Source organism: Cibotium barometz, chromosome 32 (assembly GCF_041138505.1).
Source record: "Cibotium barometz isolate CiBa-2024 chromosome 32, ASM4113850v1, whole genome shotgun sequence".
NCBI classification, from domain to species: Eukaryota; Viridiplantae; Streptophyta; class Polypodiopsida; order Cyatheales; family Cibotiaceae; genus Cibotium; species Cibotium barometz.
The window spans coordinates 18,451,395-18,473,581 of NC_141077.1; the positions used below are offsets into that span (position 1 = coordinate 18,451,395).

General features: G+C 49.0%; 1 protein-coding gene across 2 annotated transcripts in view; it reads left to right on the forward strand.

The window, feature by feature from the left end:
* The window catches only part of LOC147619895 (uncharacterized), a 77,075-nt gene that overhangs the window by 49,334 nt on the left and 5,554 nt on the right, over positions 1 to 22,187 (forward strand). For both annotated transcript variants that reach the window (XR_015270100.1, XM_086825756.1), the window contains exons 12-16: positions 7,956 to 8,030; positions 8,159 to 8,209; positions 10,162 to 10,239; positions 10,505 to 10,639; positions 10,759 to 10,866. Coding sequence is in view for 1 of the 2 variants with exons in the window: in XM_086825756.1 (XP_086681882.1) it covers positions 7,956 to 8,030; positions 8,159 to 8,209; positions 10,162 to 10,239; positions 10,505 to 10,639; positions 10,759 to 10,866 (447 nt within the window). In the remaining variant the exon portion in view is untranslated. The remainder of the gene's footprint in view (positions 1 to 7,955; positions 8,031 to 8,158; positions 8,210 to 10,161; positions 10,240 to 10,504; positions 10,640 to 10,758; positions 10,867 to 22,187) is intronic.

Sequence of the window (22,187 nt, forward strand, 5' to 3'; positions counted from 1 at the left end):
GGATTAGACTGGATCCATCAAAGGTTCAGGAGATCTTAGGTTGGGACATTCCTAAGACCGCCCAAGAAATCCGTTCATTCGTAGGTCTTTGTCAGGCCTATAGTACCCATGTCCATCAGTTTTCCAACCTTACAGCACCTCTTACTGACTTGCTCAAGGGGGTGAAGACTCGCAAGCAGAAAGTCTCAGTTACAGGCAAGGCGCTTGATGCATTCCGTGCACTCCAAAAAGCTGCCTCAGAAGCACCTGTATTAAAGTTAGCATCATGGGATGAACCTTTCGAGGTCATCACCGATGCCAGCAATGTAGCCATAGGTGCAGTCCTCCAGGAGGACAATCGACCCGTGGCATATTACAGTAGAAAGTTGGATGTCGCCAAAAAGAATTATTCGGTATATGACAAAGAGCTTTTGGGTGTGATCACAGTGCTCAAACATTGGAAGCCTTTTCTTTATGGACAGGCTTTCACAGTGAAAACAGACCACCAAGCACTTAAGTGGCTTTAGACTATGCCAAGTGCCCAGCGGAGTGCTCAGCACACTAGACAGGGTCAGCTCTTCCAACAAGTTGGAGGAATGATTAAGTACATCCCTGGTCAGCATAACCCAGTAGAGCAGATATTCTTTGTAGAAAGACCAGCATCCAGACCAGTCAGGAGTCTACCATTCTCAACATCTCTGGAAAAGACTTAGAAGATCAGTATATCGATTCCACAGAGTTTGGTACTCAACCCAGTTTGGCCCTCAATTTTGAGCCTGGCCATTATTCAGTTCACAGACAGGCATGTAAGTTTAGACGAGATATCCACTTCAAGGAAGGGGATTGGGTCTATTTGCGTATCATGAAACAGAGATTGAAACAAGTGGGCAAACATTGTCCCAAGCTTTCATTCCATAGTTTTGGCCCTTTTCCAATAGTCAAAAAGTTAAGTGATGTCTCCATGAAGTTAAAATTGCCTACCAGTTGGACAATGCATGATGTTTTCCATGTTTCTTGGCTAAAACCATATGTTGGTCCAGAAGTGTTTGATGTTTCAGATGAACAGCAGCCAGACGTGGTAAGACGAAGCAGAAGTTATTGAGCCTGAGCAGATCCTTCTTCATCGATGGAAGCATGGTTCCGGTCGACGGATACATCAATTCTATATGAAATTCCGAGATCGAGGCACTCACGAAGCCGTATGGCTCGACAAGGAGTTCTTCCAAGAGTACCCCCAGTTGTTGGCGGATTACTTGGAGGCGGATTTTTGAAAGCCATGAACCTGCCTCCAAGCTAAGCAAGAGGGAATGTCACATGCACTCTGCACTCAGTGCATGGTGACAAACTGGCTCATCATCAGGAGTGCAACAGTTGTACAGTATTAGAACCCAGTAGGATACTTCCTCACTCTCATTGAGGATGGATTCATCCAGCAGCCGGGCTACTTGAGTGTTCGCATGTCCCATGGGCCATGCCATGCGGATTGCGATTGGCCAGATACGGGTTTTTTCCCACCACCTCAGAGTGGAAACAGGTAGAGTTGAGCACATCTTCAGAGTCGGGAAGCTCATACGGAGACCCAAAGAGGAGAGGATCTGCCGATTATGCCACACAGAGGTTGAGACGGAGGAGCATTACATATGCCGCTGCCCAGTATACTATGAGATCCGCGGGCGGTTTCTTAGTCTATTTCGTGAGGGATTTGGTCCACTCTCCAAGATCATTGATCTAGGACCAGCGTTGCATGGGCCTCTTCCTGCTTCAGCTTCGCAGACACAGGGACACCTTCTTGAGAGAGCTTCGGCCCCAGCCACCCCGCCCCGTCCCTCGCCAGCCAACCATCACGAGTCTCTTCCGGACCCAGGAATGTGGAGGACACCGATATAGCGGATCTTGTGGACCCTCCACGAGTTGCTCCGGACCTGCCTCACCCGAGAGGAGTTACCTCGGACTGAGCCTCCGCACGCTAGCGTGCCTGACGCCCCCGACTCCCCGGCCGTCGGCCACGATCACCTCATTAGCTCTCCAGATCCAGGACATGCTCCATCGCCATCGAGCTACCTTTCCATGTGACATAGCTGAGGGAGACCTCTCGGCCATACTCATTAGCCCCATGCTTGATATTTTGGAGGGTGGTATATCATCTACTCAGAGCTGATGCTGCTCTCATGTTTTGATGTTCTTAGTATTCCATGATGAGTTTCCATGGACAGTTTTGTATCACCCCAGTGGGATAGCTATGTTTATGTTTTCTTTCTGTTTTATTTTCCAATCCATGATGAGATATGCCATGGACATTATTGTATCACTTTGGTCTCATAGGCCCATTGGGTCTTTAGTAGACGCTTAATATATCTTTCTCTCTCTCTCTCTCTCTCTCCACCGTGGAGTTCCACCTGCCATAGCTCACAGCGAAGTTGTGCTGGTATTCTCTCTCTTAAGTATTGTTACATATGACACACTCTCTCTCTCTCTCCACCATGGAGTTTCACCCACCATAGCTCACAGCGAAGTTGTGCAGATATTCTCTCTCTTAAGCATTGTTACATATTACTCTCTCATCCTCTCTACACTTGGCCTCTCTCTCTCTCTCTCTCTCTCTCTCTTTTTTCGTGAAATGGTGTTTTATATTATATGTAAAAATGTACATCAGCCACATGGCTCACACAGAACCTATGGCCCCAAAAAAACGCCCACAAAAGATCCTCTAAAGGATCATGACCATGCAAACCTGTACACTAATAAGAAAGCTTCCTAGCCAAATAAGCATCCCAGATAAAAGCATCAAAGATGAGCCAGCCGAGCCGCCGTAGACCATAACGAAAAAACATATGCATCCAGTAGCTGAGCTGAGCATGAAGCTGAACCGCCACATCAGGGTTAACTTGATATCGTACTTCAGCAAACAATGACTCCCTTGCAGCCAAGACAGCCGGCGAGACATCCTCTCGAGGGGCAAGCAAATCTTCATAAAACCTGATGCAATGCTGAATAACCTCAGAAGGTTGAGTAACAAGGTTGCCTTGGGCATCCATCAGCCTAACAATATTCTCATGCATATGTTTTTGATGCAACTTATCATAGAAGCGATGAGATTGACAGTAAGCATCCCGCAAAGCATCAAGACGTGCAAGTAGTTGAAAGCGAACATATTGTGCTTCCTGCACCCTAGAAAGCTTCTTTTTCAGCCATTCTATGGCATCCACAACTTCAGCATCCATAGAGTCAGTAAACATGAACGCCTGCAAGCCCTTTAAAAGCGACTCAAGAAGAGCCACATGCTGTTTTTGTATAGAGGCATTAGCAAGACCATAATGCCGCGCTAATTTCCGAGTGTTGGTAAGGAACACTGGCCAAGCATGATAATCAGCCATGGACACTCTTGTGGAGAAATGTCGTATCAACTGACGCATATAAACATCAAAAACTTCATGCTCCAAAAAAGTGTGATTTAAGCGCAAAGGCAAGCATCCCAACAAGCCTTTATATGCATCCATAGGATGATAGACCATTTCAAACACAAGCGGCCAATGATCTGAGAAAACCCGTTGCTGATCAACCATCATAGTAAGAACCTCTGGCAAAAAGAGATCTTGATGTAAAATATACATCCTATCCAATCTAGCATAAGTGCCCCGAAACTGTTGTGAGGCATAAGTGTAACCCCTTTCATCTGGATGCAACCAAGACCACATGTCTTGTTTTAGCGACCTTGCTGTAAAAGCTTCCCACGCCATTCTCTCCGGGCCATCCATTACAGAATGAGGCAACGTGGCTTGCTCCCTGGAGACACACATATTAAAGTCTCCCATCACAAAGCCACGATGAGAGATAGAAAGAGCACACAAGTCATTCCACAGCAAACGGCGTGCACGAGCATTATTTGGAGCATACACCCCTAACAACCATAAAGGCGTATCATCCCAAACAATCTGTATCACTAGAAATCTTCCATGAACATCTTGAATCACAAGAGAAGGCTGAAACTGCGAACGAACAGCAAACATAATACCTGACTGCGAAGTAGGATGTCCGCTGTAGAAAACATGAAACCCCTTATATACATAGGCTTTGCCCGCCAACTTATGCTGCTTATGTTCAACTGCACACAAAACATCCCAACCATGACAAAAAGTTGTACGCCAAAGCTTGAATTGCTTTTGGCGCGAAGAAATACCCTTTACATTCCATTGTACAATTTTCATAAGCCTTCCCAGAAAAGGAATCAACAAGGCCGTGTACTAGGCCCAGGACAATCTGCCAAGTCACAAACCTTTTGAAGCATTGCATTTTCGCAAATGTGTCGGCCTAGGTCTCCCAGTATCCCACAACATGCATAGACGATTTCGGTTTCTAGATGTCATTCGAGGCACCACCAAGACATCACCGATACCTCGCATGAGACCTGGTAAAACACGCCAAAACATTGGTGGGAATTGTTTCACTTCAACCCAAACTGGGCAAGCCTGGCGCAACATATCTTGGTACTCTGCCATAGGCTTCCACGGAACTACATGAACCAACTGCCCATCCAAAAAGAGTGGCACCTGCTCCAAGACTGCCCTACGGGCTTCCGAAGTGCGAAAAAGTATTTCATAAAAGCGTCTCGGACCATCATAAATCTCCTCAAGTGCCTCAGGCGACACCAAGCGGCCCAACCATGCTCTAAGACAAGGCAACAACGGAATACGCCCAGTAAAGAAGAAGATAGAAGCACGATCATGAAAATCTGCTAGCTATTGTAGCAACAAAGGAGTCTCCATGCATACATCAGCCACACTACCATTATCTACTGCAGCCATTTGCACGCTATTTGCCTTCACATATTCTTGCAGAAGCTCACCAGTGATCTGCAGAGCAAACGTGCAAACTCCGGAGAAGGTACCTGAGAACTTTCCTCTGCATTCTCTCCAACATTCACCGGAGTGTAGCTTGCATCAACATCAAGCCTTTGACGTTTTTGTTGCTCCGAGGCATCTGAAGCATAACCCACATCCTTCTCGATCATCTCCTCAATAAGATCCATGTTAAGGCTATTGGCAGCCATGCCACCAACAGCAGCAGCCGGGTCATCCAAATCCATGTACAAAAGCAAAGAAAACCCGTTCTCTCAAACCCTATTTCAGCACCTGAAAACCCTAATTCAGCACTTGCAAACCCTAATTCAGCAGCTGCAAACCCTAAATCAGTAGCTGCAAACCCTAAATCAGCACCTTCATAGATCGATCCGCGTTTTGGTCTCTCTCTCTCTCTCTCTCTCTCTCTCTCTCTCTCTCTCTCTCTCTCATGCACACACACACACACACACACACACACACTCACACACACACGCCTTCGTGCAGCACTCTCTCTCCCCTCTACAGTCTCTCTCTCTCTCTCTCTCTCTCTCTCTCTCTCCAAACTTGTGTCGCCTCTCTCTGTTCGAACCTGTCGCCTCTCTCTCTCTCTCTCTTCGAACCTGTGTCGCCTCTCTCTCTTCGAACCTGTGTCGCCTCTCTGTTTGAACCTGTCCCCCCTCCCTCTCTCTCTCTTCGAACCAGTGTCGCCTCTCTCCTAGGTCAACATTCTCTCTCTCTCTCTCTCTCTCTCTCTCTCTCTCTCTCTCTCTCTCTGTGCACCATGGAGTTCCACCCGACATAGCTCACAACGAAACCTTGATCATGGTCCTTCAAGCTCTACAAAAGTGCCTTATATACAAGGAATAATTTTCACACTATGGCTGGTGAAAGCTTTGTAAAAGTGCCTTATATACAAGGAACAATTTTCACTGTTACTGGCCAAAGCTTTGTAAAAGTGCCTTATATACAAGGAACAATTTTCACACTATGATTGGCTAGAACTTAAATAGTTCCCAGTTTTACTTGACTAGCTCTATTTGCTATTTTCTAACGATACAATGAAGTCCTTTGACTTCCCCATTTAAGCTCAATGTCAGGTCGCTTTATGAGTCACGCTGCTGTATGAGATTGCATTACAAAGAAATGGTGTGGGCTCTTTACAAGTAGTCATGGGGAATGATAACTGGAGTGGGTAACAAGCATGACTTCAATAGCTTTTATTACAAGCTCACTATCTGCTAAAATTATCCCAACATGCCATGAAGTTTGACTATAAAAGATTCGCTAGTTACCACCATAGGACTAGTGATTCCTGTTACAGTGCCAAGATTCTTTGCATCTTCTCAAAAGGTTTTGTTGAGAATGCTATATACTAGACATACATGAGTGGCATTGTTGCAATTTTGTTGATGTGTGCATATAGAAAGAAAGAAAGTTCTATTAATATATACAAAAGACCAAAGGGTCTATGAGACCAAAAGTGTTACAATGTATCCATGAAGTGACAAAATCATCAGAAAAAAACACGATTAAAAACCCAACTAGAGCTGAGAGAAGAAACAACAGCCATGTAATTGCCAGTGGCGCAATGCTACAATGATACAATGTGAGGGGATCCAAGTGGGTCGTTGAGATCTATGACTATATAGAGGCTCTCCACATCCATTGCCTGCGGAGTGGCATTCTCGTAGCTTTGGAGGATCTCTCAGCTTTAAAGTTGTAGGGGGGAGCATCTTCTCGGACTAGTGGGACTCGGCAGGGTGGCATATGTGGCACATGTGCTGTCAATGTGAATTGCTTCGCCTGTCATCGACGAGTAGGGGCATTGGGGTCAGGGTGATCTTGTGGTGGTCGGCGAGGGTCTCCATCCGGGGTCTTCAGAAGACCATATGTGTGTGTGTGTGAGAGAGAGAGAGAAAGAAAGAAAGAAAGCTGTATTAACGTCTACTAGAGGCCGAACTCGACCTATGAGACAAATCAATGTTCAACTGTCAATGTCTTCTGGATGTCCAGAAAAAAAAAGCCAAAAGTGATAACAAGAATTCCATATGATACTAGGCCATGGAATAAAAGTGACAAAACTGAAAAAAACTCCTACAAAAACATGGACTAGCTGTATGTCTTATCTCATCATCATCATTGCACTATGGTGAACATGTGAGTACATGTGAAAATACATGTGGAGGATACATCTCCAAGTTGGTACAAGAAAAGGAGGGCTCATGTGGGTGTGATATCAGCATCCTCATCCATCCAGAATATCTAGCAAAGGTGAGTCTACAACTGTGAGGGGAGAAATAAAGAAAGTTATATTAACGTCTTCAAAAGACTCAAAAGGTCTATGAGACCAAAATGATGTATACATAGCATAGTTGAGGGAAACGGGGAAAAAAAAACGGAAACAGATATGGAAATGAAAATTTCGAGGAGAGTTGAAACGGAAACGGAAATGCCACGTCCGCAAGGAGGGCTAAGGGAGGGGAGATTTTGAAAGTTCATGATTGCTTGTACGCACATGTGATCCCATTATGACATGAATTTTATGGTTTATAAGAATAAAAGGGGAATAAAATGGACATCAGTTGTTGTAGTGTGACATTTTCTTACTACTTCATGTTGATTTGGGTGGAAAGATCTCCGAAACGTGTGGTGTTGTGGGAAACGGCAAGCTGAAACTTTCCCTTGTTAGCTGAAATGTTCGGGCAGCTGTTTCGGGGTTACCGATACACGTTTCAGTCCCTTGCCTACCTTGAAACGCGTTTCGGCCCTCACAAAATGCCATTTTGGACCGTTTCCCATAACTATGACACATAGTGTCCATGAAATCTCGTCATGGATGAAAAATAAAAAAGCAATAGACTAAAACTGAAAACTGAAAGCTAGGATCTCTCAATCTGAGATTATACAAGATGAAAAATGAGAGAGAGAGAGAGAGAGAGAGAGAGAGAGAGAGAGGAGAGTTATATTAAATGTCTTCAAAAGACCCAGTGGGTCTATGAGACCAAAAGTGATACAATAGTGTCCATGTAATCTCATCATGGTACAAAAGAATACAATAGAGAGAGAGAGAGAGAGATTTTCTGTTTGCTTGAATTCAATGTAGCCAGTACTGAGTCTGAAATTCTGATTTTTGAACAGGGCGTGCTTTCAGCGGTGGTTTTGTCAACAATCCCTCTTATTAGACCTTTTCAATGGCAAAGTCTCATGTTGCCGGTGTGCAAGCTACTATGTGATTCTTTATTTATTTTTGGACGATGTCAAAGCTTTTTAATGGTCAGGCTTATATTATATGTACATTGCCTTCATTGCTACTTAAGTGGGTGTCCTAATTCTGAATTCAGATACTCCCCAATCAGATGTTGGACTTCTTGGATGCACCGGTTCCATATATTGTAAGTTTTCAAAATTTTCAGTCCTTTCCCTCTTTCCTCTCTTTTGTTAGAGCAGCACTACTATCATGTGCACACCCGTGCCATGGCCTAATCCTCAGCATGAACAGTATAATCCCTGATTAATACAGCATTTAGGACAGCATACAACATTTAGGACAGCATACAGCATTTAGGACAGCATGTTAAGCATCATCATCATCATCATCATCGCATGAGTATCCAATCGGCAGCAGTCACAACAGTAGTCAGCAGCTAGGAGGGCACCTAGATAGGCAGTCAGCCAGGCGACAGAGAGAAGGCCAGCAGTTGGGACAAAGCATTGAACAAAGCACATCATTTAAATATTATTCCATGAATATGCTTGTCCAGCGAACATGCGAACAGCAATCAAGTGGCCGACTAGCACCTCTAGCATCTATATAAGCATAAAGCCATCGTTCATCAAGAATCTTTTGAAGATGTCAAGAGTCTAGAAGTCAATAGAATCATGTAGAAGGCTAGAGGTCACTCTATTGGGGTAGATCAAGGGTCTTGAAGATGTATAGTCATTCAGTCACCTTTTGTACCATAGTACAAGAAAACCTTGACACCAACTCTCTCTCTCTCTTCTCTCCTCTGCCTTAATCATGTTTATTCAGCATCTTGTTCTTAATCAGGCTTAGGGCTGTGGATCAATACACCAAGGCTCCCACACATGCCAACATTGGTATCAGAACATTCTGGCTCAGCCACTAAGCATAGTCCCAAGGAGGTGCGCAGATCCATCAAAAGAATGCAGCCAAGATAGCATATGGAGTGGTCTGCAACAACATGCAAAGCTGGAGGAAAGAATTCTATGGGGGTATGTACTGAGAATGAGTACATCAGTTAGCTCTCAGATCAGTTCCAAAGGCCCAGCAACAGGCATGATCAATTCTTGTAGGTGACCCACCGATGTGTTAAGGGAAAGAGATAACAAGCATGGGAACAATAGTGGAACAGATGCTCGGTTCTTCAGCAAGACTTGGAAGTGGAGATCAGAAGTGAAATGTGTTCAGACAAAGTATCAAAGTAGAAGGTCAAAGTCAGAAGTCTAGGGAGGGAGGATGGCAGAGTGTCCACCCTGTCATCAAGGAGGCAGGCAGTCGGCCAGGCGACAGCGAGAAGGCCAGCACTTGGGACAAAGCATTGAAGAAAGCACAACATTTAAATATTATTCCATGAATATTCGTGTCCAACAAATAGGCTGACAACAGTGAAGTGGCCGACCAACACCTCTAGCATCTTAAAAAGCATAAAGTCATCAATTGAATCATTCATTAAGAATGTTTTGAAGAAGTGGAAGTCTAGAATTTAGTAGAAGCATGTAGAAGGCCAAAGGTCACCATATTGGGGTTAGACGAAGGGCCTTGAAGATGTATAGTCTTTTAGTCACCTTTTTATACTATTAATACAAGAAAACCTTGACATTAACTCTCTTTCTCTCTCTTCCCTCCTCTGTCTTAAACATGTTTATTTAGCATCTTGTTCTTAATCAGGCTTAGGGCTGTGGATCAGTACAACAATGCTTCCGCGCATGCAACAAATACATACTGTATAGTGTCCGGTACTGTACTGTAACATACAAACTTACACACATCCTTTCCAAAGAAAATACCTTTATAGCACATGACACATGCATCCAAGAACGCTTATGAGATTTAGAGGATTTCTGTTGAATTTTCTCTAGTTCTCAAGGGCCTTTACTTGGTTGTAAGGCTGGAGACACATTTAACCAAAGTTTTTGTCTTTGGCATCTCCAGCATGGTTTATATTCACTTGCTGAATTGCATTAGGTGGGGTAGTCTGAAGGCTTTTGGGGTCACGAGTGAGCTAAAATTGGTTGTTTTGGAGCAAGTTTTTTGGTATACATCTTCTTTCATGCTCTACACACTTGACTGAGTTTGTGTGATATGACAACCTTATATCTGTAGGTTGGTGTGCTGCACAAGTCCTCTGCTTTGCGGACAAAAGCATCTAGTGTGGTCATCATCAATGTACAAAGAGACAAGGTCTGAACCCAAATTTCTTGTGTGAAATCTGTCTTTTTTTCAACTCTATGCATAGAACATCCCAAGCCAAAAACTGCAAGTAGCATAAGCTGGCTATAATGACCAATCTTCTGCTCACCATATTCTGGGATCTTGGCTGCCCAGATGGTTAACTTCCCAGTTCAAGTCCCCACCTGTCTGATGTGGGGGATTATCTGTAAAGACCCTTACTGTCAGGTGCGTGCTGGACATTGTCTAATTACTGACATTCTCAAATTGTTAACAGGTATCAATGCCATCTACTCCTCCTTTGCCTCATCGAAGAGAGCTCAGTTCAGCTTTGGAGCCATATCACTCGAGGCTTGCTGCCGAAGCAGATTTTGCTAAAAGGCACCCTGTACATGTGTGTAATGATGCTCAGGTAATCATCATAAGACTTTTCCTGTTGTTATTTGACAAGCATGCATGTTTGTAAGGATGTAACTGAGAGACCACCATGTTATTGACTGTACCATTTCTGTTCTGGGGGTGTCCTCACAGTCTCATGCTGCTGAAAGTTTTTTAGCTGTCTTGAGAAGCTACTTGGAGTCACTCTGCCGAAACTTGCGTTCTCATACTATCACAAATGTTCAGTCAAATAATGACAAGGTGAGCGTTTCTCCACCATTGTACACACATTTCATAGTTTTCTGGCAACTTAGAAGTGTGTTTAGGTGCATATACTTACAACTGATTCATGAGTTTTCTACTCATAAGGTTATGCAACATATATGTCATATTTCACTTTTCATCATTTCTCAAGAGTCCCCATCCCCGTCCCTTGTTTCCTACAAAAAGTTTTTCTCATCTTCTTCCCTTGTTTTTTATTTTTCCAATGCTATATAATGTTAAAGTCATGCCTTCTGCGGCCTAGCTTCAGGATGTTTCTGTTGCGTAGACATGTGTCGTTTCTGTTTCCATTCCAAAGAAAGTGATCTATCAACGAGACGAGGTGAGAGAAAGGGAGGTGAGGGTACCTAACATTGCCAATGACGATCGCAACAATGTGTGGGGCAATCATGTGATCAAGTTCCCATGGTCTTTTGCCCTAGTAGTTTAGAGCTTTGGTGATGGCTACAAGCTTTTTTCCTGCACTCAATGCCTCGAGGGATTGCACTCCTGGGTCCTGACAATGAAGCAAGCTTTTTTCCTGCACTCAATGCCTCGAGGGATTGCACTCCTGGGTCCTGACAATGAAGCAAGCTTTCTTTATGCCATTTGATGGATCCCATAAAAGCCATAGAAGATGATGTGCCAGCAACAGAGTCAGAGGGCCCTTGAATGATTGGGTCCCTGGTAATTGAGGTGATCCAATGTAGGAGTCATAAGCAGTGACTGATGAGGTTATCAAAGGGATTGACTCTGTTTACACAGAGGATATGGATGTCATAGCCGCAGAGCTAGTGATTACATTGACCACATTGATAGACATTGGTGTTAGGCCAAGTACAATAGTTGCTACGCTATTGACCACATTCATAGATGTTGGTGTTAGGCCAAGTACATTAGTTCCTATGCTACGTGATGCTATTTCTGCTTGTGGTTGTGGTCTCACTCCTTTTTGTTTTGTTCACATGTTCTTCAATGAGATCGGTACCTGCTATTGGAGAAGGGGAGAGGGATGTCATGAGTTGCAACAGAGGCAGGTTTTGGGACATTTGGGACATTTTTGTAGGTGTGTCAAATAACAATATCCGTGAAAGTGTAGCTGGAAGGCTCTGGAGTTGCTCCTGTACAAGTTATGTTGGAATACTCCCTTGGATCTTTTTCTTTTTTTTTGACATAAGTCGAGTGTCTCTTTGGGAGGTAGTGGCTTTGTGTATAGATTTTCCATACCACACTTGCAGAAATTGTTTGTGCTGATGACAACATCCTTTAAGTTTGAAAGGATGATACCATGCTTCTTGCTAGGACAAGATGTCTATTTCCCTAGTTTGTTCTACTGTCTTGTTTTTTAATCCACTCCTTCAAGAGTTACCAAAGAGTTTGATTGGTTCATAAGAGTGGTTTTTTTTTTTTTTTTGATTGATGTTGCAAGGATGGCAACTAACTCTACTGAATTTAAGCTCCTTATTGCTTATGTGTTTGTCAATCAAACTTGACCTTTTGACAAACCAAACATTCTCGAATATATTGCTCAATGTCCCTTCTCATGCTAGGCCAATAGAAATAACACTCCAAAGTCTGAGTTGTTGTCAAGATATCTCTATGTCCCATGTAAGGTGGGGCGTGGCATTCTTCCATTACTTTTGACCTCAAATCCTTAGTTACACATAAACGGGTTTGCATCATAAGGAATCCTTCCTTGATGACATAACCGTTCTACAACTTGTTCCAAGTGCCCTTGAAATCCTCATTTGTAACATAAAGATCTTTCATCGTAGTGAAGTCCAAATGATACCCCATAGATACTGCATGGGTCATGAGTCTTCGAGATAGAGCATCTGCTACTTTGTCGTCTTTTTTTTTTTTTTCCCGGAAAAAAGATCCTTCTATTAGTTAATGAGAAAACGCCATAAGGCTACAAAGCTCACCTCGCAAGGAGGGATAAAAAAACACAGTGAACTCCTGAGCTCCACCCCCATGGCTGGCCGCTCTCTGGGGGGGGCTACCTAGTAGTACATGTGGGAGGTGAGAAAAGCCAAACTGGAGGCCTGTAGTGCCAAGTGACATCCTCGCCCCTCGCGGTGAGGAAAGGGCCAGGCTGCCAAATGCGGAGGAAAGCCTTGCGGCGCCCTCTCATGCGATCCGAGTCGCCCTGGAGTTTCCCCCAGTGACCTCTCAAGGTGTGAATGATGTCCACCCAGAGGGCCTGTATGACCTCCGCCGGTGGAGTCGCCTGGCGGTCAATGGCCTCCCTGCATCGGGCTCTCCAAATGTGCCAAGTCGTCATGCTGCTGATCAACTCCCATCTGTGCCCGACCCCCTCCTGAGGGGCTGCCGAAGAGAAGTCTGGCGTCGGAACCACCGCCATCGCCCTGTCAGAGACCTGGATGGTCGCACTGCCAGGGACGTCCTCATATCCAAGGGCCGGGCCGCTGTCCGTGGCCCAAGCCACCGCACCCCACGTCACCAGCATCTCGCCTGGTGAGCCTGCAAAAACCATCCTGAGAGCGCGCTGCCAGACCTGCTGTGCCTGTGGGCAATCCCATAAGCAGTGCCGCTGCGACTCCTGTGCATGGCCGCACCGAGGGCAGGACGCTGGGTGACTACCGAAAGCTAGCCAAGCCCCCACAGCCAGTCCTCTATGCGCTGTGAGCCAGAGAAACAGCGTCACCTTCCGGGGCCGGAAGCTAGCCCAAAGGCGCTGCCAGAAGTCCCTAAGAAAGGCAGGGGAGAGCCCCTGTCGCCGCCAATGCTCGGCCGCCGCCGGGGTGCTCGCTATCCTGTGTCTCTGAATCCTCCGCCCCAGCCTCGCTGTGTACTGAAAAGAGGGGATGCCTGGGCTGGTAGGGGCCAAGTAGGGATCTCGCCAAAACCACTCACCTGGATCCCACTGAAGGCGAATAAGAGGCATGCTGTCCCAAGCCCATAATCTCCAAGAACAGTCCTCCCCTATCGAGGCCGGTGAGGGGTCTACATGCCACTGTCTCTGATGAAAGCCGACCACCCGCACCCTTTGAAGAATACATCCCTGGAGCCCATCCAAATCTAGTCGTGTCCTCTGAAGCTGGCCACCCTCTCCCACCTCGAAAGTGAGTGGGGCGACTCTCTCCGCTGTGCCGCAGACCGCTAGAAGGATCTCATGCCGAGTGAAGACACCCATCCACTGTGGAGGTGGAGGGTCCTGTACTGGGGTCCGCCACTCCCGGGGGATGGCCGCCTCAATGTCCTGTCTCATGAACTCTCTGCCCCTCATCCCACTGAGTCTCCTCTCCTGAGCCTCTAGAGGCAGCTGCTGAAAACCTATCCAGTCGTCTAGGGACTGGGCTCGGCCAGAGCTCAGCGGGCCCCACGACACGTGAGACCGCGATCCAACCATATGGCCACTGGGGAGACGAATCAAGGGGTTCCAGATCAAAGGCTGCCTCAGGCGCTCCTCATCGGTGCCCGGGGGAGTCTGGAAGAGTGACGGCCTCAGATGCGCCCAGGCCCTCAGAAGGCTAGCTGCAAAATGCTCCTCGAAGCCAAGGCCCACTCCTCTGGATCGCTGCTCTGTAAAGATCCACCTGATGCCGGGGGGTCCAGGGGCCGCTAAGAGAAGGGGTACAGCTGAGCATCCTGGAAACAAGAAACTCCTTCCACGGCTCAGCGCCTGGCAGGAGGCCACGAACTACCAACTTGCCAAGCAATGCTCGGCTTTGGCAAATAGGATCAACAATGCCCAGGCCGCCTCTCTCCCTCGGCTGAGTGATCACCGCCCATGCCACCTTGGCCCTGGCGGGCCGCCCGTCGCCACCGGACCAAAGAAAGTTCCTGATGAGCCTCTGCACCTGGCCAATGCACGCCCGAGAGAAGGCCCAGCAAGAAGTGATGTACCACATAGTAGCAAGCAGAACCTGGTTGGCCACAACTACTCGGCCAGCCAGAGATAAACGAGCGGTACTCCAATACAGAAGCTTCTTCCGAATGCTCAGAAGAAGGGGGGCTATCTGCTGCTCCGGAGATATGTCAATGCCCACATAGCATCCCAAATAACGCACTGTAGTGCCGGGGGGCAGCCACTGAAAACCGTCAACTGGCCTCCAAGTCGGGGGGGGGGCGGGGGGCATAGAGCTGACCCACAACCCACACGACTTGTGCCAGTTGATCAAGGCGCCCGAAGCTCTGCAAAACCTGTCCATGGCTAAGGCGAAGCGGCGGAGGTTCTCCTCACCTCCCTGAAGATAGACAGCAGTGTCATCCGCAAACTCCGAGTCTAGGAGCTCCTCCGAGGTGCGGATGGGAAGCTGGAGGCCCCGCAAACCTGTATCCTGTGCCGTCAAAAAAGTGCTCATGGCCTCCGCCACAAAAAGAAAAAGAAAGGGCGCCAAAGGGCACCCCTGCCGCACCGAGCGCGAGAGCTGGAACCTCTCTCCGCGCACGCCCTGTATCAGCACCTGGCTATGAGCCGATGTGTAGAGTGCAGAGACCCCACGAATCCACTGAGGGGGGAAGCCCATCCTCTCCATAGTGCCTTCCAAGAAGGCCCAGTCCACCCGATCGTATGCCTTCTCGAAGTCGAGAAGGAGCACTGCCAGATCCTCCTGTCGAAATCTAGCCAGAGCCGTAGCCTCCCAGAAAGAGAAAATGTTATCCAGGATGCTCCTATCCTGGATGAAGCCTGTCTGCGTGGAGTGGATGATGTCCGGAAGGTGAGGCTGAAGCCGCCTGTTGATCGCCTTAGCTAGGACCTTGTAGGCCGTGCCTAGCAAGGTGATCGGTCTCCACTGTCTAATCTCCAGTCTGTCTCCTCCCTCTTTGGGGATCAAGTGGATCAACCCCTCTGCCATGCTGTCCGGCATGACTCCTGACTCCATAATCTCCTGGAATGCCAATCTGAAGCCCCTATGTAAGAGGCCCCAGTACCTCTGGAAGAAAGCCACCGAAAGACCGTCCTCTCCTGGGCATTTGCCCCGAGGTAATGCCTGAAGAGCCTCCTCCAGTTCCGTATCCGAGAAGGGGGAGAGAAGGGAGTGCTGCAAATGGGCCGGCACAACCGGTCTCGTGAAGCTCCAGTATGCCTCCCGAGCCTCTCTCACCCTGTCATCTGCTGGCTCAGCAGAGAGAAGATCCCTGTGAAAATCTGTGGCTATAGCCCGAACCCTGGGGGGATCCACCACAACCTGGCCATCAGCCTGCCGAAGACGCCTGAGACCCTCTCGTCTGAAGCGAGGCCCTGTCGCCTCAAAGAAATCTCGAGTCACTCTGTCTCCAGCCTGTGTCCAAAAAGAAGCCCGAGCATGGAATCGGAACTCCACCCTCCTCTCCTCGATGGATCTGATCTCAGTGCGAGCTGACTCCATCTGCTCTGAGATCCAAGGGCTCGTAGGATCCCTCTCCTGGAGTCTCTGGAGGGACGCTAGACTCCCCCGTAGGCTCCTCTCCTGCTCTCTGAAGGCCTCCAGCCGGTCCAAGGCAGCCTGTCTGAGCATCTGGCTGATCTCCTGCAAGCTGCTGTCAAGATCGCTGGCTGCCGATCCTCTCCTGAACTGTAGCTCCTGCCAGACCTGCTCAACTCTGATCGCAATCTCGGGCTCCTCTATGAGACAATCTGGAATCCGGACGCTCTGGCCCTGCTCTCCTCTCGTGGGGTCCTCGATCTGGAGAAGCACTGGAAAGTGGTCTGAAAACGAGGAGCCTGCAAGTATGCCCACTGTGCCACCTCTATCACAGGCCCACTCATCAATGTAAAACCTGTCGATGCGGGAAAGGTTAACTCCTGTGGCCCGTCTATCCGAGCGCGAGAAAGAAAGACTCCCCTGCAACCTGCCAAACTCCGGGAGAGTCCACGGATCCTGGCCTCTCACCTGTAGCACTAGTTCCTCCCAGGCAGCGAGCTCCGGCCCATGAATGGTCTCCTGGCTGCCCCCCATCCTATCCTCTGCATCCTCCAGCATGTTGCAATCCCCTCCGAGGCACCAGTGGTCTGCCAAGGGGAGGGACTGCCTAATGGTGCTCCAGAACTCGGCTCTCCCAGTCGCCCCATTAGGGGCGTAGAAGTTGAGGAAGCCAATGCGGTCTTCCCCAACCCGAAGGATGATCCACTGCACACGACCCTGGACCAGAATGCCAGAGTCCACAACCTCGGATAGAAGCTGCTCGCTGACTGAGATGCATACTCCACCCTGGTTCCCCTGGGAGCCATATGCCGGTGACCAAAAAGTGTGACTCCTGCCTGGCAAGATCTTCCCGCAGGTGCAGGTACGCCCGGCAGAAAGGTGGTGCTCCTGGATGAAAAGGATATCTATGGGTCCTCCAACGAGAGCCCTCTGGATCTCCTGGCGAAGTCTGCCCCGACCAATGTAGCAGCGATGTCCACCGAGACCCTGGATGTTCCATGAGAGGATCCTCATGGATGAGCTATGGCAAGTGAAGCAGCCTCCACTGGCTCACCCCTCTCAGCCGGCCCGGATGATCTGCCCTCCACTCTGTGAGTCTTGGGCGCCGGCTTGGAGGGAGAATAATCACTGTCTGTCCGGGTGCGGAGTCTCTCCAAAAAGAGGGTGACCTGTCTCTGTGTCCAGCCCCACTCCGCCTTCGCCCTGTCCAGGGCATAGGCGTGAGACCAATCCTCTGCATATATGTATCTAAAGGTAGGCTGCACCCTCGGGGCGGCATGGAGGAGAATCAGAAGCACCGCCTCAACTGAGGTGTGGACCGGATCCGCCCGCCAGTCTCCTATACCAAACAAGCTCATGCGGGCTGAGTGTAATCGGGTCTGCAATAGGTCCGTGAGCCCCAGGTCACTGAAGTGGTGAGAAAACTCCAGTATCTGATCACGCAAAACTTCCTCTACAGAGTTGCTATCCCATGCTGTGTCTGGGGCAACACTGAGAGGAAAGGAGAAAGCCACCATGCTGCTCACCACTGAGGGAGAACGAGAGGGATGGCATACCACGCAAACTCGCAAGGGCGCGACCAGTGTCTCGAATGGGCCAGCGTCCAGCTAGAGGCACCTGAAAAAACCGTAATCCACTGGTAGCCCCATCACTCGCGGGGGCCCCCCAGGGGAGGCTGGAGAGAACTCTGTAACGGGCGAAGCAAGGATCGCCATCTCCACCGGCCCGGAGTGGCGGTGGAACAGCCGCTGGACTGAGCTCTGGCCTATCCAGCTGCGCTGCCCCGGGGCAGTGGGTGGTCTGGCGAAGTAACCTGGAGAGGCCGAGGGAGGGATGGAGGCTCGCGGCGAGGAGGAGGGAGAGCGAGGAGAGGATGGAGAGGCATCTGCCAGAGGATAGGTGTCAGGGGGGGCCGCCGGGGGAGGCGGGAGGGGGGGGCTGGGGGGGGAGAGGGGAGGGTGGAAGGAGTGCTCTCCGGGTGAGGGGAAGGGGAGCCGGGGGTCGAAGAGTGCGGCCCAGGATCCTCAGGAATCTGCTCCAAGGAGGGGGCGGGCCCCCCCTCGGGGGGAGGCGGGAGCGGGGTCTCCACGTGGGAGGCTCCACCAGCGGCCTCAACGGGCACTGAGTCTGAATCCTCGTCCATCGGGGTGGGACCTGCTGGCCGCCTATCCCTGACAGGAGCATAAGTGCGGGTAGGTGCCTGTACGCCAACCGGGGTCGCCTGTCCGCCAGCCTGTGCTGCCTGCTGGCGTCTGCGACGGACCCTGCGGGCCGGGCGTTTCCGCCGGCGAACCTCCTGCCACCCGCCAGCCTCCTGGGACTGCGCGGCATCCTCCGCCGGGGCCTGCTCGTCAGATGATGGCGCCTGCTCGTCAGATGATGGCGAGCCAGGGATGTCCGGTCTCTGAGGTGGATGGCCACCCCTCGGGTCTCCTGCACAGGGGGTCCAGAGGCGGCATAGCGTGAAGGATGAGCCCCCTTGCGGGGACAGGCGCGTGCGAGATGGCCCATCTCCCGACATGCGTAGCACTGGCCGGGGAGGCCCGAATACTCCACGCGCTGTATCATATGTCCTCCAGAAAGACAAGGGAGAAGGATCGTCTTCGGGAGGGACTCCGGTGACGGAACCACAACCCGAATGGCCGGGAGTCCTGCTGCCCGAGCAATCACTGAAGCCGCTGTCTGAGGCGTCTCCACCACCTGCCCGAACGCCTTGCCAATGGATGACAAGAGGGGCAAGTACTCCCTACGGAGTCCAGGAAAGCAGATAGTGACGGGGAAACCTGTCGCGCCTGCTAGCGGGCCAGAAGCGGGGTCGAAACCATGAGTCCATCGCGCCAGGAACGCCCGGGATGAGCGGAGGGCAATGGGGCTCCGAGCCAGCACCATCTGAGCTGCCTGTGGGGACTCGAAATCCACCTGGTAGTAGCCACGTCCCAAAAAATCTACGCTGACGATCTTGGCGGGCACACCAACAAGGCTGCCTTGCAGAAGGTTGCGAAGCTCTCTCCGCATCGGACGGCTACCCACTATCTTGCAGACCAAGGAGGAGGCCTCAAGAGCGGAAACTGTGGAAACAAACAACTGAAGATCTTCAGCTGTGAACTCCAGACGGAGACCGGAATCGGCAGGGTTAGTCGGAGCGGCTTCCATGGAGTCCTCCAGAGGGAAAAGGCCAGAAACCGGGGTCACCAACGGGAGGGACACAGCCCTGCAAGGAAAAAAGAGGCGGAGGGCTACAGGATAGCGGGGGCGGGGCGAAGCTGAGGCGGGGAGGAGTTAGCGGTGGGCGGAGGGGCGAGGCGATAGGGAGGAGAGAGAAGGCGGAGGGGGGAGAGGTGACGGGGGAGAGAAGAGAGGCGGGGTAGAAGGAGGCGAAGGGGATAGAGAGGCGGAGGAAAAAAATGACGGGGGAAGGAAGCAAGCGGCGGGGGGAATGGCGGGGCAGGCAGCGTGGAAGGTGGCGAGGGAAGAGAAGGCGGGGGGAAAGAAGGCGGAAACGAGGAGGGAGGCAGGGGAGCGAAGGCGGGGGAGGACGCTAGGCAGAAGGCGGGGGAGAAACGGCGAAGAGGGGCGCAATGAAGAAGGCGGGGGAGAGGACGGCGGAGGAAGCGGTGGACTGGCGGGGGGGAGAGGGGGGCGCGATGGCGAGAAGCAGCGGGGGGGGGGGGGGGGGGGGGAGAAGCGGAGCTCGCACTACTTTGTCGTCTTTACCATGGGTATGCATAATCTGAAAATGAAATTGGGCCAAATAACTAGCCCATCTTATATGCTTTTCTGATATCTTAGGTTGAGACATAAAATACCTAAGACTTTGATGATCCGTTTTGATAATAAACTCAACACCCACCATAAGGTAGTGCTTCCAAATCTTTAGAGCATGAATGATAGCCATCAATTCTTTCTCGTATGTGGGTGTGGTCTTTTCGACTCCTTGAAGTCTTCGACTCTCATAGGCCACGTCATGGCCCTCTTGGTTCAAGACTGCTCCAACGCTATCTTCTGAGGCATCACACTGAAACATAAAAGACTTTGATAAGTCTGGAATAATCAACACTGGTCCTTTGCTAGCATAAAACTTTAATGCTTTCAAAGGATTCTTTCTCAGCTTTGGCCCACCGAAATCCCATGGCTTTCCTTGTCAAATCATGTAGTGGACTTGCTACCACTTGATGAATTTCTCATAGTAAGAGCATAAGCCAAGGAATCTTCGAACTATATGCACACTAGTCAACTCTGGCCATTCCATAATAGCCTTGACCTTTTCTGGGTCCATCTTGACCCCTTCCTTAGACACTATATAGTTCAAGTAGTGAATCTCTGACAAAAAGAACTCACTCTTCTTACCATTCACATATAACTTGTGCTTCCGCAATTCCTGAAACACCATATCCAAGTGCTTTCGATGCTCTTCTTCATTCTTTGAATACACAATAATGTCATCAAAGAAAGTAGCTGCAAACTTTCTATGTGCTCGAAATATTCTTTCCATCATTCGGTTGAAAGTAGCCGGGGCATTGGTAAGACCAAAAGACATCACCAAATACTCATAGAGTCCAAAAGTAGTCCTGAATGCGGTCTTGTGAATGTCCTCTAGAACAATCTTGACTTGATGGTAACCACTCTTCAAGTCAATCATGCTAAAGATAGTGGCTCCATCCAATCTATCTAGGATATCGTCAATCCTAGGAATAGGAAACTTGTTCTTCACAGTGATCTTGTTTTAAGAGCCGTGTAATCAATGCACATATGCCAAGAACCATCCTTTTTTTGAACCAGTAAGATTGGGGAGCAAAAAGTTGATGAGCTAGGTCTGATCAGACCCTTTTCCAATAGCTCGGTCACTTGCTTCATATTCTCCTCTTGTTGAGCTTGACTCACACGATAAGGAGATCTGTTAGGAGGTGAGCTTCCTAGCATGATGCTAATCTGCTAATGATCTTTTGGTCTCTTAGGAGGTAGCTCTCCTAGAAGAGTATGTGCAAAACAATCTTCATACTTCTTTAGGAAATCTTTCCTTTTATGATCAAGAGTTGGGACATCACTCTCATATTCCTTTGGATCTCTGATTGGACAGGGGATAGGGAATCCATGACAGAGATGGATAGTACCCTTGGAAGGTAGAGAGGGTTGGTACAGGTGTGTTGACTGTATGGTATGCTGTGCTGTGATACGAGTTCTCTTTTGAGAGAGAGTTTGGGAGTCTGTGTTGTGATGGAGAAGCACTGGATGTGTCAGGGTGTGATGCTGTTCATAGTGTGAGAGGCTATGGATGGTTGTGGCAGCCTTGATTATGGGAGAAAGCTTCTGTATGCAGACTCAATGTGAGAGAGTCTTTCGATGTGAACAATGGCTGGATTTGTTTGTGGATGCCGAGTGGACAAGAAGCCAGATGCAGGTTGTTTGCAGGCTTCAAGGGTTCTACTGCGACGGCTGAGTTCTCAGCCTTATATTGTAATCAAAGCTCTTATAATCAATTAAAGAAATACCGCAAGGGGCGCCACTGCGATTTGGGGCCAATCGGTGTCCGTGTACTGTTTGCAGGAGCACTCTAGCTCCCCTTGTTTGTTTTCCTTTTCTAGGTCTTCAATGGTGTTGAAGTGTTCTATGTGCAAGTGTTTGTTTCACCGCCCGTCAGGCCGGTTTACAATACCTTATCCTAAACTCAATTTAATAATCTCACATACCTAATCACACAAGGAAAAGGACTATCTTATCACTCATTATCAGTGATCTTTTTCTAGCTTACAGTCCTATTTGGCTAAAGTTTAAACTCCTTGGCTACAAGGAGATGACTCTGAAACCATGTGAAAAATCATGGTGGGTCAAAGCCTCTTAGTAAATCCATAGTAAAATGATTAAAATAATAGAGGGCTAATAACAAGGATCAACTCAAAACATAAGTGCTAATTGTATTGCAAACCTTGTTATAAATCCAACAGCCAAAGT